We start from the raw sequence: 27187 nt of genomic DNA on the forward strand, positions 1-27187 counted from the left end.
CCAACAATTGCGATTTAATTGGTCTGGGATATAGCCTGGGCTAAATTTTTGAAAGATACCTGTGATCTTGTCCATTTATTCTCCAGCTGTCCTAGATGACGTGTTCGATTTCTTCCTTCACATCTCAGACTCCTCCTTAATTATCCTCCCTCTCAGCTTGCTTCATTTCTCACTGAGAAAATAGAAACCAACAGAAGAGAATTTCTATATACTCTGGTTGTGTGTCTAAAAACCTATAGTTATCTGGGCCCATTTATTCTGTTATCCCCAGCTGGTATCATGGATGGGTTGCTGCTCATGTGTCTTACAAATTAGCTTCCATCAACTTTTCCCTGCTTGAAAGCATCACTTCAGCAAAATACTGGTTCTCTTTTCCTACTTGAAATTAAGGACAAAGACTTCATTGTTTCTGTTTACTATGCTCCTCCAATGCTAAAAACAGACCTTTGCAGTAGTCAACATTCAAGAAATACTGAGTGGAAACAACTTTATCACTATTTGTTGGGCTGGTTATTTATTGTTTGGTCCTAAATCCATCTGTGACTTTTTTTTTTTTTTTTTCCTTATCTAAGCATAACAAAGCTGGCTTTTAGAGGCTGTTTTTCCTGAGATTACTGGCTCACTGGCTTCCTGCTGGGCTCGGTGTAATGTTAAGTGGGAGTGTGGGGGCATGTCTTTCCAGCTGCCCTCTGCAGTAGCCATATCTCTTCCTGATCCCCACTTCTTCCACACATTCCTCCTCCTCCAATGCTACCCCTCTTCCTGGGATCTGGTAATGGGATTTTTTCTTTCTCTGCTTCAGTTTTAGGAGTGGCCACGAATCTGCACTGTTGATCCTCCCAATGTGTCAACATCCTTGTTGGCTCCTTTATTGTTACTCCTGCCTCTAGCACTGGTGCCTTCCTTAAGGTTCCTTTGTATGACCCTTGGGAGAGAATTAAATCTCTTATCAGGACCTCCATTGCTTTAGTCAGTTAGGCTTTTGTTTTAAAAATGTCAGTGCCAACCTGGATAAATTTTGAGGGATTATGCTGAGCGAAAAGAGCCAATCTTCAAAGGTTACATACTGTATAATTCCATTTATATAATATTCTTAAAATGACAAAATTATAAAAATGGAGAACAGGTTTGTGATTGCCAGTAGTTAGGGATGATTGTGTGATTGGGGGGGGGGGGCGGAGTGAGATGGAGTTGGTGTAGCCGTAAAAGAGCAATAAAAAAAAAAAAGAGCGGAGTGAGATGGAGTTGGTGTGGCCGTAAAAGAGCAATAAAAAGCAAAAAAAGTGGTGATGGAAGTGTTCTGGATCTTGTGGATCTCAATGGCAATATCCTAATGAGAGTGTACTAAAATTTTGCAAGATGCTACCACTGGGGAAAACTGGATAAAAAAGTGCATGAGATCTCTCTGCATTATTTCTGAAAACTGTATGTGAATCCACAGTCATCTTAAAAGTTTAATTAAAAATATATGCGCACATGGAAAAGGTTAGTTTTTTAAAATTCTATTTGCTTTACCTGCGATATATATGAAAAGCCTTCCTTTTGAGATCGTGAAGACGTCCATGTTGGAACCATCACTGTTCACCTGTGATGGGGGTTCCTAACGGGCCCTCCCAGGCACAAGCAATGTATGAAGCTCCAAAGCCCTCACCTGTGTAATGCTAAATCCAGGATGACAAAGGCATTATTATCTTCTGGGTAGCTTCTAAGTGCCATCTACTACACAAAGGATTTCACATATTAATGTATGTGATTTATTTAGCACTCGAAAAGCTTCCTTAAGGAAAATGCAGTTGTTACTCCCATTGTTTTATTGTGGTGAAATACACATAACAAAATTTACTACTTTTAACCGTTTTTAAGTGCACAGTTCAGTGGCACTAATTACACTCATGTTGACGTACAGCCATCAGTACTATCTACCTCGAGAAGTTTTTCATCTTTCCCAAGCTGAAACTCCCCCTCCCTCCCAGCCCTTGGCAACCATAATTCTACCTCTGTCTCTAAGAATTTTACTACTCGAGTTATCTCATACAAGTGGAATAATACAATATTAGTCCTTTGGGGTCTGGCTTGTTTCACTTGGTATAATGTCGAATAAGAAAGAACTGAAAATTAAAGCAAGTAGGCATTTATTTGGGCAATTAGAATTGCAACTTGGGAGACACAGATTCAGGTAGAAACCTGAATTGTGTTCTGAGGAAGACAAATAGAGGGCAGAGTTATATAGGCAAGTCACTATGGGTGTAGTTCTCATGAACAGGGATTGATTGAAGCTAGGTTAATTATGATTGGTTGAGGTAATAATACACAAATAAAGGATTGAAACTTGTTTAGATGCACTGACCTCTTTCAAAGTGAAAAATGCCATTTGCAGCAACGTGGATGGAACTGGAAGGTGTTATGCTGAGTGAAGTAAGTCAGAGAAGGACAGATAGATGTTTTCGCTCATGTGGATCTTGAGAATCTTAACAGAAGCTCATGGGGGAAGGGAAGGGGAAAAATAGTTACAAACAGGGAGGGAGGTAAACCACAAGAGACTCTTAAATACAGAGAAAAAACTGAGAGTGGATGGGGGGAGGGTGGAAGAGAGGGGAAAGTGGATGATGGGCATTGAGAAGGGCACTTGTTGGGATGAGCACTGGGGGTTGTCTGTAAGCCATTTTGCCAGTAAATTATGTTAAAAAAAATGTGGAAGATTCGTGTGTCAGGAGGAGGAAGTGAAGTCTCAGGCTGAGGGCTTGCAGCTGGCTGAAAGGTTTTAAAAAAAATTCATGGTTTCTCATGTGTACATTCCTCTACCCTATGGCCTCCTAACCCTATTCTAAAAAGAGACTCTCTTAACTAGGCTTGCTTGCTCCATTTTGAAACATCTTTTTACAGTGTCTTCAGTGCTGATCCATGTTGTGGCATATGTCAGCATCTCCTCCCTTTTTAAGGCTGAATAATATTCCATTTGGTGTCTGTATGTCCATGTCTCTGTGTGCATCTACACACCACATTTTATTTTTCCATCTGTTGATGGACATCATGGTTTCTTCCATATTTTAGTTATTGTGAATCATGCTGCTGTGAACATGGGTGTATAAATATGAGTCCTCGTTTTCAGTTGTTTTATGTATATAGTTGCAGGTGGAATTACTGGATCATATGGTAATTCTATGTTTAATATTTTTTATGTTTATTTTGAGAGAGCGAGAGAGAGTGAGTGGGGGGAGAGAGACAGAGGGAGTGTAAATGGGGGAGGGGAAGAGAGAGAATACCAAACAAGTTTGCACTGCCAGTGCAGATCCTGATGTGGGGCTCCATCTCATGAACTGTAAAATCATGACCTGAGCCGAAATCAAGAGTCAGGCACTTAACTGCCTGAGTCACCCAGGTGCCCCTCTGTTTAATTTTTTGAGGAACACCCATACTGCTTTCCACAGTGACTGCCATTATTCCTTCCATTTTTTGATTGAGGAAAATAAGACTTCGGTTAAATGATTTGGATAGTTTTGTCTCCGTGGCAAACACTAAAATCAGGGCTCTCATTTGAGCCTCTTGCTCCAAAGCCCCACTATAGCATATTAATAAGCTACCCTGGCAAATAGTCAAGGCGAAAAAGGGCAAACATTTTTTGTTGTTCAATTAGCTTTAAAAAACAAAATTAGTCACCCGACTTCTATGTGGAGATCTACGTGTGTGTGCAATTCCACACTTCTTCCCTTGGAGCCTCTCTTCCCAAGCAAAGACTGGTACTTTTCTTGAGGATGCAAAGAAGCCCAGCTGTTTAAATATTTATATAACAGTATTGCAAAATGTATGCCCAGCCAGGAAGGCTTTTTTGCATGTAGACATAATTAAACAGGCAGATGAGCCCATGAAATATTTAAGGCTCCTGTGTAAAGTCTTTAAAGAACCCTTTCTAAACCAATAAGAAGATGTTAGGGGAAGCGCCGTTCCCCTGTGTTGGAAAGACCTGGAAAATTCTAAATGTTCATGGAAAGAGCTGCTGTGGCCACATCAGCATGAGTCTGAGTACACATTGACACCCAGAGGAGTAACCCTCAGAGAGTTGGCCTCTCGTTAGTAGGCCAGCAAAGAAACCTCCAGCCTCTACACCCCAGGGCCTGGTTTCATTTAGATTGCAAACAGCACTTTGCATGGGTTCCAGGGAAGGAGCTGAATGAAATCATACTTAAAATTCAGTTTAATAAGATCTCACTATTATGTCCTTTTTTGGTCAAATGCTTCCAGTGCCATTGGCTCCCTCCTGGGTAATAAAGGGGTCATGTTAAAATTAATCACATACTTATTTTTTTGCTAAATGCTTTGCTGAAGACTCTAATGATTTGCATTCAATTTAAAAATAGATAATAAAAATTGCTTTAATAACAACAGAGCCCAGGATGCAGTAATAATAACAAACATAGCCTGAATAATAATGATTACTATTATTGAACTCTTACAATGTGCTTGGTACCATGCTAGCTTCTTTTACCTAAGTTTCCATCTAGGTCCTCACCATGACATAGAAACTATTTTCACCCCAGTTTCTCTATGAGGAAACTGAGGCTCAAACTCACATAGAAAGTAGTTGAATTTTATCTGAGCTCTATAGTTCTAGAGAACAGTGATGATTAGGAAATTCCCCTTCTCTTTTGTGTTCTAGGAAATGGTTTACTACAAACACACACACCCTTTGTCTTATGACTTAGACAAGACTCACAGACATCCTTCTTGTTTACCTGTCACAAGGCCAGACACAGATACTCCAGATTCTCATTCTTTGTCCTATAGGGATTAGTTAGCTGTATTGTTTGTACCCATTGACCAGTATGGACAGAATACCTGCTATTGTGACTTGAATAAACTTAAACTTCATTCCTTCCCCCATGCCCTTAGAGTTTGATCTGCCCTCAAACTTAGGCAGCATACAGTTGCTCCCTAACCACCCTTCCCAGGAGTGGATTCTCAGGGTAAAACCCTCTGATCTGGCCCTCTGCCAGACCAGGCCACCTGCCACCTCCATCTACCCATCTCACTTCCCCACACTCAGTGCTTCCTGTCCCCCTTTGCTCCTTCCTGCATAAGAAAAACACTTTCCTAAGCTCTGAGACATTTGTGGATCTCATGGTGCATTCTTTCTCCCTATTGAATAGGCCCTCCCCACTATTGCAGTAGTTCCTCTTGCAATAATCCTTTGGAATAAAGTCTATCTTTACCTGAACCCAAATTTATTTTTATTTCATGAAAGTGTCATAATAAAAGTTTGTCTGAATCAAAATATCAAACACAACACTGCATAGTAATTAAAACTCCGGAGAGCCTATGTAGACAGTTCTCATCCCCAAAATCTAGTTCCTGCAGAACACTCTGTGACTATATCACATTTGAGTTGCTTTCTCTCTCCTCCATTGCACTGTGAGCTCCTCAATGGCAGGCCCTTGGCTTTGAATCTACAGCCAGAGGAGAGTGTCTGCCAAAAAAGTGTTTGCTGAAAGAATGTGTAGTAAATGTCACTTTAAAAATATTTTTAATGTTTATTTTTCAGAGAGAGAAAGAGAGCATGAGTGGGGGAGAGGCAGAGAGAGAGAGAGAGAGAATTCGAAGCAGGCTCCAAGTTCTGAGCTGTCAGCACAGAGCCCGACATGGGACTTGAACTCACAGACTGTGAGATCATGACTTGAGCTGAAGTCAGATGCTTAACTTACTGAGCCATCGAGGCACCCCTAGTAAATGTTATTTAGAGTTACTGACTGTGCTATGGTGAGGATTTCTTTCGTTGGTTCTCAGATCCATATTCCTATAATAAGCCCTAGACCCCAAATGATCTGTCCTTAATTGTTCGTACAGTGTTGTTTAAGTCAGCCCTCAGAAATGCTCTCTGGATGCTGGTTAATTAGACCACAGCTACTAGATAAAGCAGGGTCCAGGATTGTGCCAATATGCTGCTATTGCTGCCGGCAAATCTAGGAGACCATTGTCACTGCTAGACCGGGAGTCTGGACAGTCTAAAGATATTCCTGTGATCCTGCACCTTCACGGGCATTCGAAAATGCTGTTACCAACTGTCCTGCATAAAGAACTAAGTTTGGTGTTTCTTTCTCTTAGAGTGCAGACTCCCCTTCCTGCCTCTGGCTGGGGAACGCCTCAGCTGATGGCTTCATTCCCAATTTGACTCCAGTGCTCAGTGGTATAATACCACTGACCAGTGGACTAGAGAGGCCTAGGGAGGCACATAAAGGCCATGAGTGTAGGGGGGGGTATCATGGCCAAAGACAATAACAAGGTATGTGGTCCTCAGCAGGGGGTGTGACATAACATCGGACAACCTGGGGAGGCCTGGATTCACCTGAGTATGCCCTAGCACAGGAGTCCTGGTCAGCAGGTAGGATAAGGGGGCAGTGAGTCCTCCTACTTTGAGGGAAGCAGGGGACACATCACCTTTTTGGTCTGCCTGTGCCCTGGGCATGCGTAAACCATATCTTATCCCCAAAAAACCTTCTCGGGGAGGGGCGGGGGAGGGAGGATACATTTCAGAGAGGGGAGAAAGATCTAATAGGGAATTATCTCCAAAGTTAGGAACTGGGGACATGAACCATGTGAACTACGGTCACTGTACCTACCATCCCTTAAGAGCCAAAATGAATCTTAAGGGGGCAAGGAGTGTGCAGGAAGTGGACTCAGAGGTTGTGTTCCCTCTTTTCCCCTGTCAGCCTGCAAGCGTGAGAAAGTGTGGCCAAACAACTCTAAAAATGGTTTTTCACTCACTGTCCTATGTTGACTTTCACAAATTCCTGAACACTGGTGATTTTCTAATATGCCATCATCTCTTATGTCTACTAGCAATTGCTTCTGATATGTTTCTTTCTGACCCACAAGCACTTCCTGTTGAGGGCCATCCTGGCCCTCAGGCCTCCAGCCCGGATCCTCCTTTCCCTCTCCATCACCAGCGTCCTGTGCACTTCAGAGGGTAGGAGCCACAAGCTTCCCAAGGAGCTTCTCTCAGTGTGAGAAGGTGGTGAAAACTAGTCTATAGTATCACACATGGAGGATGCACAATTCACATGAGGACCCTGGCTTCACTATCTAGAATTACTTGTTTGGATCAAGGAATGTTAATGAAAAGTTGGTCAGGGTTCCATTCTCTCTGCCTTTCCCACTTGCACACATGCCTATACATGCACACACATATACACATATGAACACATTGATAGAATGATTTGAAGAGGACTGTAATTGTTGGAAGCCCTAGTCTCTAGGAATGGCCACACCATCGTGGCCCTCATGGCCAGGTAGCTACAGGGTAGTCTGTCCAAATGGGGAAAGAGAAATTCGGGGAGACAAGCTTGGTGGTAGTGAACTGAGGGCTAGAAGGCAAAGTCCAGCTTCCTGTCTATAGTGAGCCTGTTACAAATTGATGCTACAAAGTCCAGCCACAGGGAGAAAGAAGGTAAATTAAAGCACAAGTCTGAAGGTACTGCAGATGAACGTGGGGAGCAAAGGGTCAGCATGAAACAGGAAGCTGAAGTGAGGTCTTGGAAGGACCTGGTGAGGTGTAAGGGACCCAGGCACTACCCAGGAGGTCTTGGAGAAGCAGACATTGCCTCGGGGAGTTTTAGCGCACAGCTGCCAGTGGCTCTGGAAAAGAAGAGGCATTAACAGGTATGGTAAAGGCAAGTAGGAGGGGTCACAGTTCCTTTCTGGTCTAAATCAAGTTTAGCATTCTCCCTCCCTTTGCTTTTCCCTATGGGGATTCTCTAAGCACAAAGCATTCTACTAACAATACACATTCACTTCTCAGCCTTCTGTGCTCAGTGGGACCTCCACAGCTTACAAAATTACAAAGAATTGAGAATATCCCCAAGCTTAATGGTCTGCACTGCAATTCCAGAATGAATGCCTGGAACAACTGATACCGAACAGTAGCCTTTCAGCCTGGAAGGAGGGGTTTTAACCAGGCAGAATGCAATGATAGCATTCTCCATCCATTTTTCAAGTTCCCAGCCAGTCAGTCCCATTTCAGAGCAAGAAGCACAATAATAAATAGTGAGCCTAAACAGGTTTACCCAGAGATCTTAATAAATAAAAGTTGGCTGCTTCAAAACATACCAGTGCAGGTTTGGAGTTTGTTATGACAGACTGTTTGTTTTCATGAAATATAAGATGTGCATTAGAGACTTGAGACTGCTGAAGCCAGCAGAGAATAACCGGGGCTTAGCAGGCAGATTTATAGAGATTCAAACCCCAGCCCTACCCTTTGTGAGCTGTGTGACTTTGGAAAAATCATTTAATCTGTTTGTTCCTCAGTGTATTGATTTGTAAAGTGGGTACAGTAATAATACTCCTATCTTAGAGTGGCTCTTAAAATGGCTCTGTCCCTCCTGTGTGAGGGACAAATCATACCTACAGAGAAACCTTATTCAAAGACTCTATCCTGCTGAAGGTCTTTCCAGCCAGAGATGGGGATTTGAGTGGGCAGGCTCTAAGCATGAAGTGGACATCAGGGTTGGAATGTTCTCTTGGCCATGCCAGAAAGAGTGCTGGAGAAAAAGCACACATGTTAGCTGGTGTTCTGCATGTGCCAATGGGGCTGGAAACTTGAAAGAAGGAACAAAAGAAGTACAGATGATTCTTGGGGAGAAGAGTTTGTACGTTAGGAGATAGAGTGCCATCATCCAGGGCCCATGAGTCTGGGGTAGGAGTAAGCTGAGATAGGGGTCAGTTTTGTATGATGAGCCAGAGTGTTGGGGCACTTTGTTCATTTTTGATCACCATTAGAATTTAAGAAAGTCCTCGTGAAAATACCAGGCTGTCTCCCCTCTACTAAGAAGTTCCTCAGTCCCTTGAGTCAGAGCTCTGAAGGTAAAGCCGTGCACTCGGGAAGCAGAAGTGGTGGGTGACATCAATCCGAGGGAGAGACCCCTCTCCTCATGTTTGAGGCAATTACCACAAGGACAGAAATCATTCCTGACTCTTCCTCTGGAGACACTCTTTAGAGGGCTGCAATGTGGAAGTTCTGGATTGCATTCACCTGAAGCCACTTATAGCTGAAAAATGGGAAGTTTCCAGTGAGCGTCTTCACCTGTGAATTACACGGTGTGCAGCCATTGCGTCAGCTCTGTTATTGTCCTTCAATCTGGAATGCTCTTCAGAGCGCCACAATAAATTAAAACAAAAAAGCAACCCTTCATCCACAGTAAAACATTTCTTCCAAAATGGAAGCTGTACTGGCTGGTTAGTCAGTGCTTGAACAACAGTTTTGGGAACTGTGATTTTCCAAAGTCAACAGTTGATTGACTAACTTTTGTGCCAAACTGGTATTCTTCATAATTAGCCTGATTGAGCAGAAGCTCACCTCCAGCTTTTAACACATGAAAAATGGTGCACTGTTATCTCTATTCCCCAGAAATGTTAACCTCTTTCATTTTCCTCATTTTCTTTCCGCATTCCACTCTCCTGGTTCTGGGATGGTTGTTTGTTGAATTGTTGGAGTCCTAACTTCTGGGAAATCCACGTCTCCCCAAGTCCTCTCATGGACAATAAAACCAGGGTTTTCCTAGCTGTTAGGGAGTAAAAGTCACAGAAAGTTGTTGAAAAAGACCAGGAACTACCAGAAATGCCCAAAGCTCAAGGTGAGTTGCAAAAAGGCATGGATTTGGTCCCTAGAATATTTTGGGATACTTCCCTGGGCGTTCTAGGGAGCTTGGAACAGAGAGAAACTAGCTGCTGAGGGAGGGAGGGATGGGAGAGAAACTACCTGCTGAAGGTAAGAGAGGAGAGAAGAAATCAGGAAGAAGCCATAGAGCAGTCTGCCCTAAGAGTAAAGTGGGCTAAATGATACACGGGAGAAGCAAAGCCATTCAGGCTTGTTTATCATGCCAAGAGTTGTGGTAGAAAGGTTCTGCTGATTTGGAGTTTTGGATTTAAATACTAATTCTCCTCCTCCTCCTCATGTGACTTAGCTATGAATGCAGTAGAAATAAGGATTCTCTCTTCTCTCATAGGAAAGGACTCAGAAAGTCATGTGACCTGGGTGAGGCAGAATGACACAGCCAGAACTGTGCCGTGGGCTCTGACTCTGAGCCAGGTGCTGCCTGCATAGTTGAATGGACTGATGATTGTATGAGGTTGCTTGCTTTCTCCTGTTGTCTGTGAAAGCGCTGGGTGCCTGAGCACCTTCCGTGTACACACAGCAGTGAAGACTTTCTTAAGCACCATTTCCTGGCCCTTGCATTAATTCAAGGGGACGTGGACATGCTTGCTCCCCATGATCTTAACTGACCATGAACTGAACTGTTTTCTGTGTCCCAGGAGTTTGGCTACTTGCTCTTCCTGTATTCAGTTTCTAACATGATTCCCTAGGCCTATATGCCAGGCTTCTCTCTGTTGTTAAGATTACACTCAGCCCTGGGATTCTCTGTCAGCCCTTGCCTATACCTGGGGAGTGGAAACTTAGCAGATTGCCCCATAGTTTGATGGGATGGTTGAGGGAATGGGTCACACAGAGCTCTCAATCCACTCAAGTTAGACCACCTGCCTTGAGTTCCACCTCTGACACTCAGGGCTGTGACTATAGTTTGTTTACCAATAACATGAGGATAGTAAGACTTTTCTTCATGTTGTGAAATGTGTCATTAGCACTATGCTAAGCACATGCTAAAGAGCCTGCAAATGCTAGTCTATTATTAATATTACTTCACGACCCTCTCTTTTTTCCTGCTTAAACTAAACCACAAAAATTAAGGTCTTGTAGATGCCATGTGGCCCAGGATCTATCTTTATCCTTCTGGTCAACCATGTGTTCCAAGAAAAAGATTGTCCGAGGAACATTCATGTCTGTATCTATTTGAATTTTCCCAGACAAGAGCCTGAAGGTACTTACTCCACTATAACTATTCTTCTGAGGTCAATGTAAATTTAGCTGCATTGATTCCCTGGTGATTCTGTAATTGCTGCCTGGAAGATCGATCTTGATCACATAAGCATGGTTTTGGAAGGCAAGTCCGCACATGATGTGTATACTTCCTCTGTTGCTGTCTGGGATGCCTGCGGAAGCTGTTTCTCCTTCCTCTGCCAAGGGAAGGTGGCCCTGAATGCTTGTTCTTTTGGTGATGAGAATTACTGGCAGATCTCCACACACAATACTAGAAAATAACTTGGTGCTGTCCTTCCTCTCATCTACAGCATAAGATGTTGTCAAATGAAAACATTAACAAATTGCAAGAAAATAAAATTCAATAAACAAAAAATTACAATTTTCATCATCTTGAAAGGCAGTTATAAAACAAAACTAAGTAAGTGTCTTGCTCTCATCTGGCTCCAGAGGGAAATTGCAAAACAGAGGGCAAGCAGGTCTTCACTTTTTCATGCAAGATGGGAGAGATCTTTGAGAGAGGGCAGAAAAGAAAACCCACTTGAAGCCAAGCTATAGATTTAAAGGGGCAGACATTTTGTGTGAGCAGTGCTCTTGCCAAGCTGGAAAACCTACCCTTTTGCTTTTTCAGTGTGGTAGTACCCTATATATTAGGGCTTGTTTACAGCAAAGACAAAGATGTTACATTTCGTCACTCGGCATAAGTGGGGACATTTCTTGAGAGAGGAGTGTCTTTTGAAACCCAAGGGCAGCAATGTAGTGAGGCTTCAGAGTTTCTCTCTATATACCTTATTTTCTCTCACCTGCAGACCAGTTTTCTCCACTTCCAAGCCCACATAATTAAAAAAAAAAAGTGGACCTACATTTTTGACTTTCACATGTTGGTATTACCCAATGAGATAGGGATTCAGCTCTAAACTAAAGTACTTAACGTTCTGATTGGCCCACCTTGGGCGGGTCATGTGGCCCAGTCAACTGTAGATAGGGGCAAGATTGGGGACATGATCACATTGTGCAGAACGCCTACTAGGAATTCTTTATTGTGATTTAGGGAGGGAGGGAAGGAGGTTGGGTGGATACAGTTAAAGTGGTGTCACTGAACTGGGAAGGTCTGCTGTAACCCCACCAGAGAGCCAAGACATTCAAGCAGGGGTGTTGTTCACACACTTAACATTAGATTAAGTAATTTATAAACTCAAGATGGAGGAGGTCAAGAGATTTACAAGTACTGGCAACTCTTTATGTTGATATTTGGTTTTTGTTCTAGCATGAGAAAAATGAACCTCAGTCAGACTTTCCAGATTTTAATGTTCAGGTCTCCAGGTCACCTGGAGATATGACTTAGATGTAGGAGGGCATCTATGCAGGGAAGTACAATATGGTGAGGCCCAAATCAGTATAGCTATTCTTCCTCTAATTCTTGGAGTCTGCTAGTGGGAGTTTGTCCTCTTCATCTGGGTTTGCAGCTTACTGGATGATCACTCTTCACCCTCTGGGAATCAGGAACTGGAATCAAGGCATGCTGTCTTTGCTTTCTTGCCCAGGAGGTTGAGATCTTAGGATCTGATCCAAGGGCATTCTCATAAGTTCCAGAGGTAGAGTCACTACTAAGCAGCTAGCCTTGCTCCCTTTCCTCAGGGCTCATCTTGGACTTTTTAATTTTCATTGTTCAAAGATGCTTCCCAAATAAAAGGGACTCCTGAATCAATGAAGCCCTTCTTGAGACTGACTGCCCTTGCAGGCACTGCCGAAGAGAAACAACAGCTTTTAGAGTTCCTTCACTCCTCACCTAATAGTCTCACCCTGTAATCCTGTGAAAGGTTTCCTTAAGGGAAGAAGGCAAGGGCTGACCAGCTTTCATATCAAGCTCTGCATATAGTGGTTGACGTTCAGGAGAGCAGGAACCAAGAGGAAAGTGAAGAATAGGAAGAAGGGTAGGCTTAAAATCATCTAATAACTCTCAAATCTCCCGCTGTTTATCAGAATATAACTTGAGCAAATCATGTAGAATTACATAAAAGTTACCAGCAAGATTATATTGAATCCTTTAAATTTTGTCTTAAGCTATTTTTCCTTTAAAGGAACTTGAAATCTACGTACAGAAGAACGCACAAGGCATGAGTATGAAGCTGGATTTTTTTTTTTAATATTTTGGATTAATTAGAGTGAAAGGCTGAATTGATAAAAAAAATTAAGGTCAGTTAATTTTCATAAATTAAAGCTCCTGTTCCTCTCTCAGTCACTTCCCCTCCAAAAGTAATCACTATCTTGACTTGTAACGCCATTGGAAAATTTTGTTGCTGAAATGTATGTAGTATGTCTCCTCTTATTTGGCTTCTTTTGCTCAAAACTATCCAGAGATTCTCCATGTTCACGTTTGGTGTGTGAAGTTTATTTTCAATTCCATGGAAGACTGTATTATACAAATATGACAGAATATATTTATGCATTCAAATGTTGGTGATTATTTGCATTGTTGTCGTTATGAGGTTATTATAAACATTACTGTCACAAATGTTGTTGCAAATATCTTTCTTAGAAAGAAAAATATGGAACACACTGAGAATTGCAGTGTCAGAGTATATATGTAAGATGAACTTTGATAAATACAGCCAGTGTACTTATGTGGCCTTATCAACATACACTGCCAACAGAAAACTAGGAAAGTTTCTAACTCCCAAATTTCCCCAACAAGTGTTATATTTAGTATTTTTTAAATTGTCAATTGTGGGGGTGCCTGGGTGGCTCAGTCGGTTGAGCATCCGACTTTGGCTCAGGTCATGATCTCACAGTTGGTGAGTTTGAGCCCCACGTCAGGCTCTGTGCCAACAGCTCAGAGCCTGGAGCCTGTTTCAGATTCTGTGTCTCCCCTCTCTGACTCTCCCCCGTTCATGCTCTGTCTCTCTCAAAAAAAAATAAATAATGGTTAAAAAAAATTTTAATTGTGGCATTTTATATGGCTTTTAAAAATTTGCATATCTCTGATGATCGATGAGCTAGAACTTTTTGAAATGCTTACTGGACATTTGGATCTTAATTGTGATATGCCATTTCAGGTATTTGCCAAGTTTTCTTTGGGTTCTTATTGTTTTGGTCAGTTCTCTGCACATAAATATTTTGTCAGCTATGGACTTTCCAAATATTTTCTCTCATGCTGTGATTTGGCTTCTCTCTTAATGGTGCCCATTGATGAATATAATGCTTAATTTTAATGTAGTCCAATTTATCAATCTTTTATTTATATTTGTTAATTGTTTTGTATCCTTTTAAAGAAATCTTTCTTATGTCAAATTCATGAAAGTATTTTCTTTACTGCTTGATCTTTTACATTTGGATCTATAATTGACCTGTAATTAATTTTTGCATATGATGTGAATTAGGGATGAAGATTTTTATATGACTCCTTATTGATAGGAAATATCATTTCTTCGTTCAATTTGTCCATTGTCATGAATCAAATGATCATCTGACCATCTATGTGTGAATCTCTTTCTGACATTTTATTCTATTTTCTTTTCGATACCAATACCATACCATGTTAAGCTTAATAGAATGACAAAAATCTTGATATCCAAGAGTATATTTTCTCTAATTTTGTTCTTCTTTCTTAATTTCCAGAAATAGAGGGACTCCAGTTTTTTCTTGTGAGTGTCCAGTTTAATTCTGCTGTGCTCAGAGAACATACTATTAGTTATTTAAAATTTTTTGAATTTCCTTATGATCCAGCATCAGTCAATATTAGTAAATATTCATACTTGAATATTTATTCATGTGCTGCTTTTTACAATGTGGTGTGCATATCAATTAGGTCAAGTTCAAAAGAATTTTCTGTATTTTTTTCTATAGGCTTTTTAAAATTTTGTCGTCTTATTATATCACTTTCTGAGGGGGATGTGATTTGGTTATTGTTCCTTTTATTATAGTTAATTTGTGCTTTAAGTAATTGGATCCTATATTGTTAGGCACACACAGATTTGGAATTGAAAAATGACCTTTGTGAATTTGATCTTTTTATCATTACAAAACTGACTTTAAAAAAAACTTTTTAAATGTTTATTTATTATTGAGAGACAGAGACAAAGTGTGAGCAGGGGAGGGGCAGAGAGAGGAGGAGACACAGAATCTGAAGCAGGCTCCAGGCTCTGAGCTGTCAGCACAGAGCCTGACGCAGAGCTCGAACTCATGAGCCACTAGATCATGACCTGAGCCGAAGTCCAACGCTTAACCGACTCAGCCACCCAGGTGCCCCCCCCCTTTTTTATGAGAGCGAGGGAGAGAGAGCAAGAGCAGGAGAGTGGCAGGGGGACAGGGAGAGAGAGAATCTCAAGTAGTCTCCATGATCAGGGCAGAGCTGGACACATAGCTTGATCTTACAACTGTGAGAAAATGACTTGAGTTGAAATCAAGAGTCAGATACTGAACTGACTGAGCCACCCAGGTGCTCCAAAACTGACTGCTCTTTAACTCTAGGAATGCTTTTTTATATATCAAATTTTATGAAATTAATATAATTATATCTGCTATGTTTTGGTTTTTGCATTTATATATTTTTAACCATTTACTCCTTTTTGTTCCAATTTTTACAATTTATCTTTTAAGACAGTTTTTAATCATCTTACCGTTTTTTCTTTTAATTAAAATGCTTAGTTCACTTAAATTAATTCATGATATATTAGGTTTTAAATCTATCAGTTTAATATGTACTTTCAATTTGTTACAGCTAGTCTAATTTCCTTTTATTACTCTTTTCTGGTATTTAGTAATCAAGTTCTTTTTGTGGTATGTCTCTTCCTTTAGCTATTCTTTTGTTAAACAAGCATTTATTATCTCGTTAGTAGTTAGAAGGTAAAATACTTTTGATTTACTCGAGCCTAATCAAAATTGGTTTTGGGGTGCCTGGGTGGCTCAGTCAGTTAAGTGTCTGACTTTGGCTCAGGTCATGATCTCACAGCTCATGGGTTCAAGCCCCACATTGGGCTCTGCACTGATACTACGGAGCCTGCTTCCGATTCTCTGTCTCCCTCCCTCTTTGCCCCTCCCCGACACGTTCTCTCTCTCTCTCTCTCTCTCTCTCTCTCTCTCTCTCTCTCAAAAATAAATATTTAAAATAGAAGTTTCTTTTTACCACATCCCAATAATGGAAGTTTGATAAAACATTTTTATTTCATTTATAGCCCCCACCAGTCTCTGTTGTTGTTGTCATATTTATTAATTCTGAATATCATTTAAAACCTCTAAAATATTGTTACTGTAGTTTTATAATATTAATATTCATTTAGCAGTACTAACATATAAAACCATTTATTGTTCATCATTTCCTTCTGTATTTCCATGGATTTGTCCGGGATTATTTTGCTTCTTCCCCAGTAGTTTTTGTATGGTAGTTTGTTAGAAATTAATTCTCTTTCTCCCTACAAATACCTTTACTTCACTTTCTGTTTAAAACGATGTTCTCCCTGTGCATAGAATCCTAGTTTGGCGGTTGAATTCCTTCACCCCTTCATGGTTATCTTTCCACTCTCTTCTGGCTGCTGTCACTTCTTTTGAGAAGTCAGACATAGTCTTATTTTTTCTTTTCAATTTATTGTGTTTTTTGAATTTTTAAATGTTTTCCATCCTCAGTTTTTTAAAGTTTATTTTGAGTGAGAGAGAATGAGCAGGGGAGAGACCTGGAGAGAGGGGGAGAGAGAATCCCAAGCAGACCCTGTGCTGTCAGCACAGAGCCAACCATGGGGCTTGAACTCATGAACCATGAGATCATGACATGAGCTGAGATCAAGAGCCTGATGCTCATCTGACTGAGCCATCCAGGCGCCCCTCTATCTTCAAGTTTTTGGACCACTGCACTGAACATTTGGTTCACACTTTTCTAGTCTCTAAGCAGGCAGAGTAAAATTAGGGGCTAAGCTAAACAGGTGTGAGAACTAAACAGTGCTCTTAAGAAATGATGTTGCTGAGCCTAACGTATAGGATCTTAGAAACCTTGGGAAGTGTTTTGTTGTTACAAGGTGGTACAGGAGCCTTGGAAAGTTTATGTGTGCTCTAGAGAGTTCAGACATACTGGGAAGTGGTACTGTAACTAAAGGATCCTTAAATATCAAAACAAGGATCACCTCTTCAGGGGTATGCATGGCTTGTCAATGGAAGACATCATCAGGGATACCATGGTGTGCATTATAGAATAAATATCTCCCCTACACTCCCCCACCCTAAATTACAATGTACATACTACTTCAGAAGCAGGTAGTAGAGACCTCAAATTGAGATTAATATTCTGTCACCCCAACACGCGTGCGCGCGCGCGCACACACACACACAGTAAAGAGAACAATTTTGGGGGGAAATGTTCGGTAAATATAAATTGTTGTCTTCATTGTGTAGAAAAAGAAATTTTCCACGTAGATGAATATAAGCTACAAATGTATCGATGTAAATACGTGTCCACATGTGTGTACACACACACATATATTTCCCAACATATATTTATATGTGTATTTTCCCCTAAAGTTATTCTCCCCACAGTTTTAAGTTTCTGTCAACAAAACTAATTAGAGCTAGGCAATTCTAAACTGTCCCTTTTATTAAGAGGAAAGAATGTTCAAACCACAAAAACAAAATGATGGTATGGTTTATAAATGGTGTTATATTGTTCTCTTAAGAGTAAAGAGAGTAACAGTAAAGAGCTGATAGACTGTCAAAGGACAGTCTCAAGGACAAAGTACAGGCTCTCTCAAATTCATGTCCTAGGTAGACTCTAGCAAGGACTTTCTTGCTCTTTTGCTGGCTGTCCCAATAACCCTTAGTAAGTCCTTATTCAACTAGGTGCCTTTCGTTAGATATTCCTATACTCACTTATGTGTTTATTTAGTGAATATTTTCTCTTCCTTTCTTACCCTTTTCTCTATTGATGACTTTGAGGCCTTTGTGCATTTTCTCCTCCAGTTCCATTGTCCACCCATCATCACCCTTGTCTGAAGTCCAGATGCTCACCTGTGTAGACTGCACCAGTGTTTTTTAAATGGTTAACACCAGGTGAGCCAGAGATGAGCTTCCCCTTCCTTTGTAGCCTCCCAAACTGCAGATCAGTGAGCAAAATAAATGTAGTGATTATAAGCTACTCAATTTTGGAGTGATTTGCCAATCCCTATTAGATAACTAGAACATTCATCTACTTGCTACTATTAGTATTTTGCACTCTGACTTTCTACATCCTCATCTTTTAACCTGTGGTAAGGAAGGAGAATATATCCTGGTGCAGATCCTGAAGTATCGAGCCACATAAGACTCCATACTAATAATCCTGGGGAACCCAGCCCTGGTCTGCCCAGAGGCGGATGTGAAGACAAAGCTGGAACAAAAGCTATTGCCCAGGAGAGCCAGGACCAAGGGGATCCAGGCTTGAGGACCAGGGCAAGGTGAGCAGTTCAGAGCTAGGATGATTTGTAGGTTTTGTTTTCCATGTATTCAGTGCATGCATAAAGTTGGAAATGGCTGCCTACAGGAGTTGGGCAGGGCTAGCCAGGAGGCACAGCAGGTGTGTATAGAGTGACATGTTGACGTTACTATGTTTGTACTGACCTGGAGGCAGGGCCCAGTTCTGAAGCAAATTCTTCTGCATAATTTCCCTACATTGACCTACATTTGTGCTCCAACAGCTGCTTAAAAAGCTGCCAGTCTCTCAAATAAATGATGTTGTTAACGGGGATAGCAGCCATTTAGACTCCTCAGTGAAACCGAAGTTGTGCCTTTAAAAAGCAATGTACATTCCCTCTGACAGCTGACTTGTTTAAAATCTTAATCATAGTTCTTTACGATGGACAGCAAATGGTGCATGTGACCTGTTGGCTGGTATTAACCTTGTATTTCATTTCATCATAATAAAATACTCTCCTGGACACTATTGGCAAATGAAAGGCAGCCACAATGCTTATCAGCCACTGTAAATGAATCATGACTAAAAACAACAAGTATGAACACAATAAAATATTCTATAGAATTAAATTGTGGGAAAAGAGTTCATCTTTCTTTGACAATTTTATACTGCCTGCAAGCACATGGCCCCTTAACTGCCTTATATGTTTAGGAGCAATGACTGAAGTGTCATTCGACAAACTGATGTCTTAAGCGATAACTCCAAAAATATATAAAAATAGATAGAGAAGAACACCAGAAAGTTAATGATCCTTGTAATTTGACAGTAAGGCACAGTGTTGTGTTCCAACTTTCCATTGAGATCTTTGTCCCCTAGATAGAAATTTGACTGTATTTGAAATGATGGGCAATGGGCAACATGAACCATTGTTAACGAGTGTGCCCTCTATGCCACTCATATTCAGCCAACAGTGAGGGATGAGCAAGAAGAAAAAGAGGGAGAGGAAACTAAGAAAAAAATGGGAAGGGAGACTAAGAGGAACAGAGAGGGCAGCAACTGGATCCTTTCCTATCAAGGGGTGTAGTGTAGTCAAATGAAAAATGGTATGAGTTCTTTTTATTCAGGGAGTCATGTGTCTGAATACGGTCTTACTTTTTACCAGCTTAGTAACCTTGGGCAAGTCACTTTAGCCGTGTGATTTCTGTACCTGCAGAATGGGATTGATGACATCTTGTATGGTTGATGTGAGATGAACAGACAGAGCAGGGCCTGACCTCAAATGTGAGCTGAATAAATGTTGGCTCCCTTCCTCTGTTTCCCAATGTGTGTTTTCTCTCAACTTCTCACTTGAGAGAAGAAAAACAAACCAGCCAAGGTGCCTAGTGTTTAGAGCAAAGGTTCTGAAGTGAAGATACTGCCCAGATCTCTTTAGTAGCACAGTCTTCCCTATGGAGAAAGTTCCTTCCGAGAAGACTCTGGGGACGTCTCTGGAAGGGAAGGTGGATCATCAGGACAGCCAGCCTAATCCAATATTTGACCTGTGAAATTGGGTTGGCTTCCTTTCTCAAACAGTTGAGGGATTTGCCTAACTTCTGTTTCACACTGGGCCATGTCAGTGCAGCTTAAGAGTGTAGACAGATGTTTTGCTTGCATGTATTAATAGAGTTTCTCTGGGTCACAGTCCAATATTGAAAGACGATTCACTAGGAACTAGAATTTTTAATCAGCTGATTCTCGGACTGCTTCTCTTGATTGCAAACTCTGGATATCAGGGTGCTAACAGGCTTTTCTGAGGGGGACATTCAGTCTTCTCTTCAAGAGTGGAGGCTCTATTTCATCTTGAAGCCTGGAGGAGTTGTAGGATTGTACATCTCATGGAGAGTAAAATGCCACCGTGAGCGATATACTTGGCCTCAAGTTAAAGAAGGCTCACTATGCTCACATCCCAAGGTCCTAATCTGGAGTCCCCAAATATGGTACAGATTGTCTTCAACTTTGGAAAGAAAGAGGATGAGGGCAAAGGAACTCATTTTATTGAGCATCTCTTATATGCCAGTTAGGACCTTCAATGAGCTATTTCATTAAATCCTCACAATAGTACTAGGGCATATATATTTGGAAATAGAGATTAGATGAAATATAGAGACAAAAAGACAGGTAAAAATGAATTTGTGCCTTGGGTCTCCCGAACATGATAGTTCATTCAAAATCGCCTGATACTACACAGAGCATGTATACAGTAAGCCTGACATGCACATACCTCACATCCCACGTGCGACTTCAGTCTTTGCCAGGAGAGAGACTTGCTCACTTCTTTTAGAAATGAAGAATTGGGGCTGGTTCCTGAAGGTGCCTAGTGCTCATACCCTGGTTATTCATGGGCTTAAGGCCAGTTCCCCACCCCCCATCATGCCCTCCTGCCTCTTTACAGCTTAACGGAGAAGGTGGGGGTCAGATTGAAAAAGAACAACATGTACTTTGTCTCCGTTGTGTGAATAGTGACCAAACCTTCTAAGAGAGTGAGAAAAAGACCGCAATCCCTTTTCCAGGAGCTGAGGGATACAGTACTATGCATTAGGCATGAAATGCTACAGGCAACATCAGTCCTTTCCTCTGCTTCCCTAGGTACATATATTTCAAAGACCAGCAATCCTGAAAATAGGTTGTGTTGATGAATACTTTAGTAAGAAAAAAAATCTCAGACACAGTATTGGCCAGTTGTAACCAGCAGCTTTTAATGCCATGTCTGCTTTTCCACCGGTGTGATGCTCAGCACTGGGCACAATCCATCGATGTCATTGTAAGGCAACTAAACAGAAAGAGAGTTGGCTTTGCAATTAGATGGTGCAAGGCTCATCTAGTGGCTTAAACACTGACTGACTCTGGGACCTCAGGCAAAGTTCTTCTATAAAATGAGCAAATGTCAGCTACTCCACAGAAGAGCTGGGAAGATGAAATGGAATAATTTGCGTTAAATGGCTCGAGCAGTATGTGGCTAGGTAATTTGTTGTTTTCCTCGTGTTTCTTTTTTTGTTTGCCTTTCAAGTTGACTGGATTGATAGACCAGCGCTGTTCAAATGGTGAGCTTGTGTTAGAATGTTTGGGGAAAAAAAAAGAGGAAGAATTCACACCCCACAACATATGACATGGAATGGGAGGTGAGCGATGTGCCTGGATGTTGCTGCCTTCCATACACTGAGTGGATTCAGTAACTAACTTTAATGAAAGGAAAAAGGTTTTCTTCTCTCTCTTTACCCAGAATAAAAAATCAGGAGGCTCTGTTTTCAAGGAATGAAAGAGAGGATGTCCGGTAGAAGTAGAGAAGAGATTGGAAAAAGAGATAAAAATACAGAGAAAATTGAATTTGTGTTCTGAGTGTCCCGGATGTGATAGTTGCTCATTCAGAAGGGCCTGGTACTTCAGAGATCATGTTGCATAGGGTGGGCCTGATACACAGGCCTGATTTCAACCTTGCCCACTGGAGGCCAAGAATCCCATACCCAAGTGTCCTTACCAGGCTCTCCTTTCCTTCTCTGGGAATCTGAGGACATCTGCCTAAAAGCACAGATGCTGTCTCCTGCTGCTTTATCACTACCTGAAGTCACAGGATAGCGGTAGCCATAGCAACACCTTCAGTATTGCTAACCTGGCGCTATAAACTCTCAGGTAGGAAGCAGGAGACAGATGTATTGAACCAAAAGAAATCTAAGGGGAAAAAAATGATTTCAAACGTACCACTCCCCTCCCCTCAACTCCAGACCTTAGTAGATTGTAAATCAGCAGCAACGAGGAAAGGGGAGGGAACAGTGCTTATTAAACCTCTCGTGTACCAGATACTCTGCTAGGGGCTTGCCTAGTTTTTTAATGTAATTCTGAAAATAATCCAGTGAGGAAGGTATAATTATTAACCTCCATTACTTACACACAAGCAGAAGTAACAAGCTGTTAGGTAAGTTGTCCAAAGGCACAAATTTGGTTAAGGAACAAAAATGGAATTTATACCAGCTCCATCAGATTCTGTCTGTACTGTAAGTTTGGTCTCCAGTTTATGAACATTTCCCCTATGATGTTTACTCTTACCAACTGCCATTCCTCCACTGTCTGGTGGAATTCTCCTGTGAACCTTGGTCCCTGTCTGCTCCTCCCTTAGGACCTAGTCTAGAAAGCTCAAGTGTCATGGCCATACTTGTCCCATGACTGAGAAGGAATAGAAGACCGCTACTTTGTCCTGCGATGAATATCTCAGGATGTCTCTATCCACCAAACAAGATCATTATATATGAATAAAGGAAACAGAGACTCATGAGGTTAAGATACTAGTTGAAAGCCAAAATGCCAGAGTTAAAATTATTGCTTGTCAACTGTTGGCTTAAATTTGGTAAGGGCCCACAGCACTACTGGGAAGTGAGAAAGACCACAAGAAACAAAAAACGGACATGTGCATTGGTTCACCTTCACCTCTTCCTCTTTCTTACCGAAACAGTAGATTTCAGTTATCTGCAGACCTCTAGAATAAAATTGTTCTATGCAGTGGGGCTATAGGACATTTTGATCTTCCTTTTTGTGTTATTCTGAATTTCCTTAAGATTTTATAATTATAAATACAAGCTGTATTTTAAAAAAACAAAATACTGAATTTCTGTTAAAAATACAGCATGAAAACACACACACACACACACACACACACACACAGTGAAATGTTCAGATGAGACACATGATTGGTATCAGTTTAAATAGACAGCAGGAAGGACTTGACTGGTATTGTAATGAGTTGGTACTGAGCTCTTTGTTAACATTGGCCCCATGGATGTTATTTCAATGTGATTTAGTTGCAGGACCTGGAGAGATGAAGGCTGATTCTGGAACTTGGCACATTCAGAATCTTTACCTGTGGGACCCTGTATGGGGCACTTGTATTCATCACTTCAGAAACCCCTGTCCAAGTACAGAACAAAGCCCAGGACTGAAGGTACTTCTTGTTTGTGGGGCCATTGGTGCTTCAGTTGGGAGAACATTTGCGATATGTAGGTAACGATATCGAACTTTAGTAAAAAGAAAAAAAATACACTCAGTGTACACTGTCTCCATTCACCCTGACTATGCTGCTGTGTTCTCTCAAATTTCAAAATGTTAAGCACTGTCTTTCCGTCAGCAGGAAACAGGGGAATATCACACCAGTGATGCTTTGTCTATGCCTTAGCCATCCTGCTTAAGGAAATGCTACTGAACAACAAATAGGCAAAGTGAAAAATCCCATCATGAAAAGCAATGAGGGAATATGGTCAATTATACTGTTATGCTTAGTATTTGATCAGTTCTTAGTATTCAGTTATGCTTATTATCAGTTGTTTCTAACCTCGAAATTCTAACTTTTCAATGTTTCACCTTTTACCTGTCCATGCTCTATATTTATCTGTGTCATTTTTACCCTACCCTGTGATATTGGGAATGACTTTATTTAATAACTAAAGTCAGAAGCATCATTGTAAAGAAGAAATATTGAATCCCACATTTGCCTTCATTGACTCTGTGGACCTGATCATGATCTGTCTGGATTCTGGAGCCCTGACTCCTTCCTCATGCCAGCAGAGCCCCACAGCACTTTTGATAAAATGTTTGCAAATAGCATTGGCCCCATAGGACTGCAGTCTAGAGACTGCAATGCTGAGCTCACCTTTCCTAAATCATTGGCTCCTCTTTGTACCCATCCTGTCTCCTGCTACATATGAAGATGGACATACCCTTTAGTGAAAGTCCCTGCACTTTAAAGTCTGTGGAATGAAAGAGTATTAAAGAAGAGTTTAGAGGGAACTCTTCAGGGGTCAGAGCTCCACAGCCAGAGTTTAGTCCCAGTGGTAAAACAGGACAGCAGTGAAAGAGAGGTACAGATTAGGAGTCACAGCAAAATCAGCTGCTTGGGGAGCTCTCACACAGTGGGGACTTTGGGGGCAGCACACAGACAACAATTGGTGTATATACATCCATGGCTGATCCCCAAAATATTCTGCAATCTGTTTAGCCCCCAGGCAGAATGAAATCTGAATAGACATGTATCCTTTAAGGGACACATATGCAAGTTATGGATTTTTTGCATCTCAACTTCTAACTATTGTAGCCTGTGAAAATGGATTTGGGATCTTTGAATATTTTTGCTTTACTAGTAAACACATGCTAACTTTTGATAGTGGAGGGTGAAAGAGAGTGATTGCAGGGGAAAGAAAGGAGTTTTACCTCCTGGTTCCAGGATGCAACTTGGGCAGACTGCTATAGAATGCATGGCTTTTCCAAGTCTGGCTCCTATAGCTCATGGGATGTCCCCAGCTGTGGGTAGTTTCTCCAGCAACTGAGTCCTGCAGTGTATAGCAGACAGCAACACCTGAATTCCCTCTCAAGCTCTCCTCAAGTAGTTACGTAGAAGATGCCTCTAATGCGACACCTCCCTGTGAACAGTTTTCTGAAAAGATTTGGAGGGTAGAATTCCAGAAAGTTCTTTGGATATGTCACCATGGGACTTGTCTGCCCTTCAGTGAGCTGTGGCTGTGCCTCCCCAACAGAAGAGAATTAAGATACTTTTATTCTCTACCGTCTCCCCTTTTAAGACAAAAACTCAGATACTTGAGGTCAGCCTTATTATTTAATTGAAATTTAAATGAATGGAAATATATTAAAAATTAATTCAATTTTTCTGTATGGGATCAAGACATGGCATTTGCTTTTGAGAAAAAAAACCTACAGAAGTGTGTAAGAGAATAGAATCATAGAACATCTGAGCTAGAAAGAGATCATTTATTTCAATGATTTCATTTTGTAATCCGGAACTAGAATGAAGTGACTTTTACAAGGATGAAATGAGGTCAGGGCCTTTAAACTCATTGTATGCTCTTTGGGAAAGTTATTTAAATTCCCCAGGTATTTCTAAAATGCAGCCAAGAATCAGAACCATAGGTCTAGATGGAAAAGGCAAACCAGTCAAAGATGTAGAAAAGATGTGTGTGTTCAAAAGATTTCTGTGTATCTCATTTCCTTCAGATCCAGTCCACTTAGTTCTGACTTCTCTATGTGATCCATCTTCCCTAGCCCTCACTGATCAGGAGCTATCCTCTAGGAAGCAGATTCTAGTGATGGTAAAAATTGTAGTCTTTGATGCCTACCTTCTTCTTAAAACCACTGGAACTCCAACCTCCACCCCCCTTCCCATAATCTGTAGGCTCCCATGGTGACATCATTGGCTTCTGAGCAGCAATGACACCTTTGCCTCACCTTCACTGTGGTTAGCGCCTTCTTGTCTTCGGTTGCACCAGGGCTCACAGTAGAGTCTCTGATTGTTTCATTGATGCCTTATTCATGGCCATACCACTGGCTTCTCTTCTGGCCTCCTGGCTCAGGTGCATTGGTATTTTCCTAGCAGGTCTTGGTTCTACTCCAGCAGTCCCCACACTGAACTGGGGAATATGTGCTTCTATGTCTGGTGTTAAGTTTCTTCATTTGGAAATTAATTCCAAAGCTTCTAAAACACAGCTGCTTATTTCAGTCCATGCCCTATATGTCAGTAGTGTGGATTTTTTTTTTAACTTTAAACTTTAGTAAAATTTAAAAGGTACTTTCAGATTGCCATATTTTACTAGGCCAAGTCAAGATACAGAGAAAGAAACACTATTTAGTATTATCATCTTTTCATAAAAGATGTTTGATTTCCAGAATATAGAAAGGGTGTGGTGTTTAAATGAAGATTATTTCTTTACATTTCATAAAATGTATTTTATTAAAAGTAACAACACAATACTTTTTTCCTCATTTTTATGCAAATCTTCACAAATGAACTCTGATCCATGAAGAAGGGTTTGGGAGACAGTGCTGTATATTTCTAGGAATGCATAAGGCATTTGGTTAGAAGAGTATATAGCAATTTTACATATGCCTACACTGTGGCACTTCATAATTCACTTTCATGATTCCTAACCAAAGATCATCAGTTTAGCTGGGGACCTTCCATGAGCAACAGTATTCCATATACTCCCCTCAGTGTTAAAGATGGTCACACCTTCTCAATTTATTGGGATATGTTAGTTTCATTCTTTGGTTATAAAGAACAGGTCACTTGTTTTATTTCCCAAAAGAGAATGTTGATTTTGAGTAAACGTGTGTGCTGAAACTGATATTGACCTGGAAATCATAAGCTCTCTTTATTTCACGGGACCTCACTCAGGATCTTTGTACATTAAAAAATATGAGATCAAAGAAAATGTTGAGGATGCCAATGAAAAAATATGTTTACTTTAAATGTTTGCCATAGAGAAAGTCTGGCCTTTAGAAGAACTGGGTTCTCTGAGGAAAAAGTATAGTGAGATTCTAGAGGAAAATAAAGTTGCAAATAGTCTGCTCATTGGTAGAAAAACACAAGTTGCCTCTTTTAATAATTGTAATCTATAATAGTTGTAGATTATATAATCTATAAGTTATAATCTATAGCAAGAGTTGGTACATGTCCATGGATATCACTATTGTGAAAGTCTGAGATAAAGTTGTTTTCATTAGGGGATCAGAAATATAGAGGACGGGGCTCAAGGCAGTATTTATTTTGGGGAATAGAGGTAGATATAGGTATTGTATTTTGCAGTTTTTCTCTTAATGCAAAGTTTTTATATGTGTGATATACATGGGTACACTAAATAATGTATCTTATTCATATGGAAGCAGGGCAAGGCATCAGTCTTGCTTTTTCATCTTTCTATTATAGGTCTCCCTAACCTTGAACTATTTCATCATTACTTATTTCACCTTCCTGGAAGAAGACTATAATTGACCACATTCACTTTTTCATGTCAAATCATGAATCACTGTCCAGCCTATTATATTACTGCCCTTGAATGAAGTGCTCATCTTTGGTTCACATAGCTGTAAAGAGTGGAGATCATGGGTCATATAGAGGACGTATTATGACTGAAGGACAGGCA

The 27187-nt window shown here is 40.8% G+C and overlaps 1 protein-coding gene across 6 annotated transcripts in view; it reads left to right on the forward strand.

The window, feature by feature from the left end:
- Window positions 1-27187, forward strand: part of LOC144613236 (uncharacterized) — a 715514-nt gene that overhangs the window by 290034 nt on the left and 398293 nt on the right. For 5 of the 6 annotated variants that reach the window (XM_078435068.2, XM_078435070.2, XM_078435074.2 and 2 more), the window contains one exon: window positions 23063-23202. In XM_078435068.2, the coding sequence (XP_078291194.2) occupies window positions 23063-23202 (140 nt within the window). Of the gene's footprint in view, window positions 1-17719; window positions 17894-18095; window positions 18277-23062; window positions 23203-27187 lie in introns of those variants that run through there. The other variant, XM_078435071.1, reaches the window with a different exon arrangement.

Source organism: Panthera onca, chromosome D2 (genome assembly GCF_046562875.1).
Source record: "Panthera onca isolate mPanOnc1 chromosome D2, mPanOnc1 haplotype 2, whole genome shotgun sequence".
NCBI lineage: Eukaryota > Metazoa > Chordata > Mammalia > Carnivora > Felidae > Panthera > Panthera onca.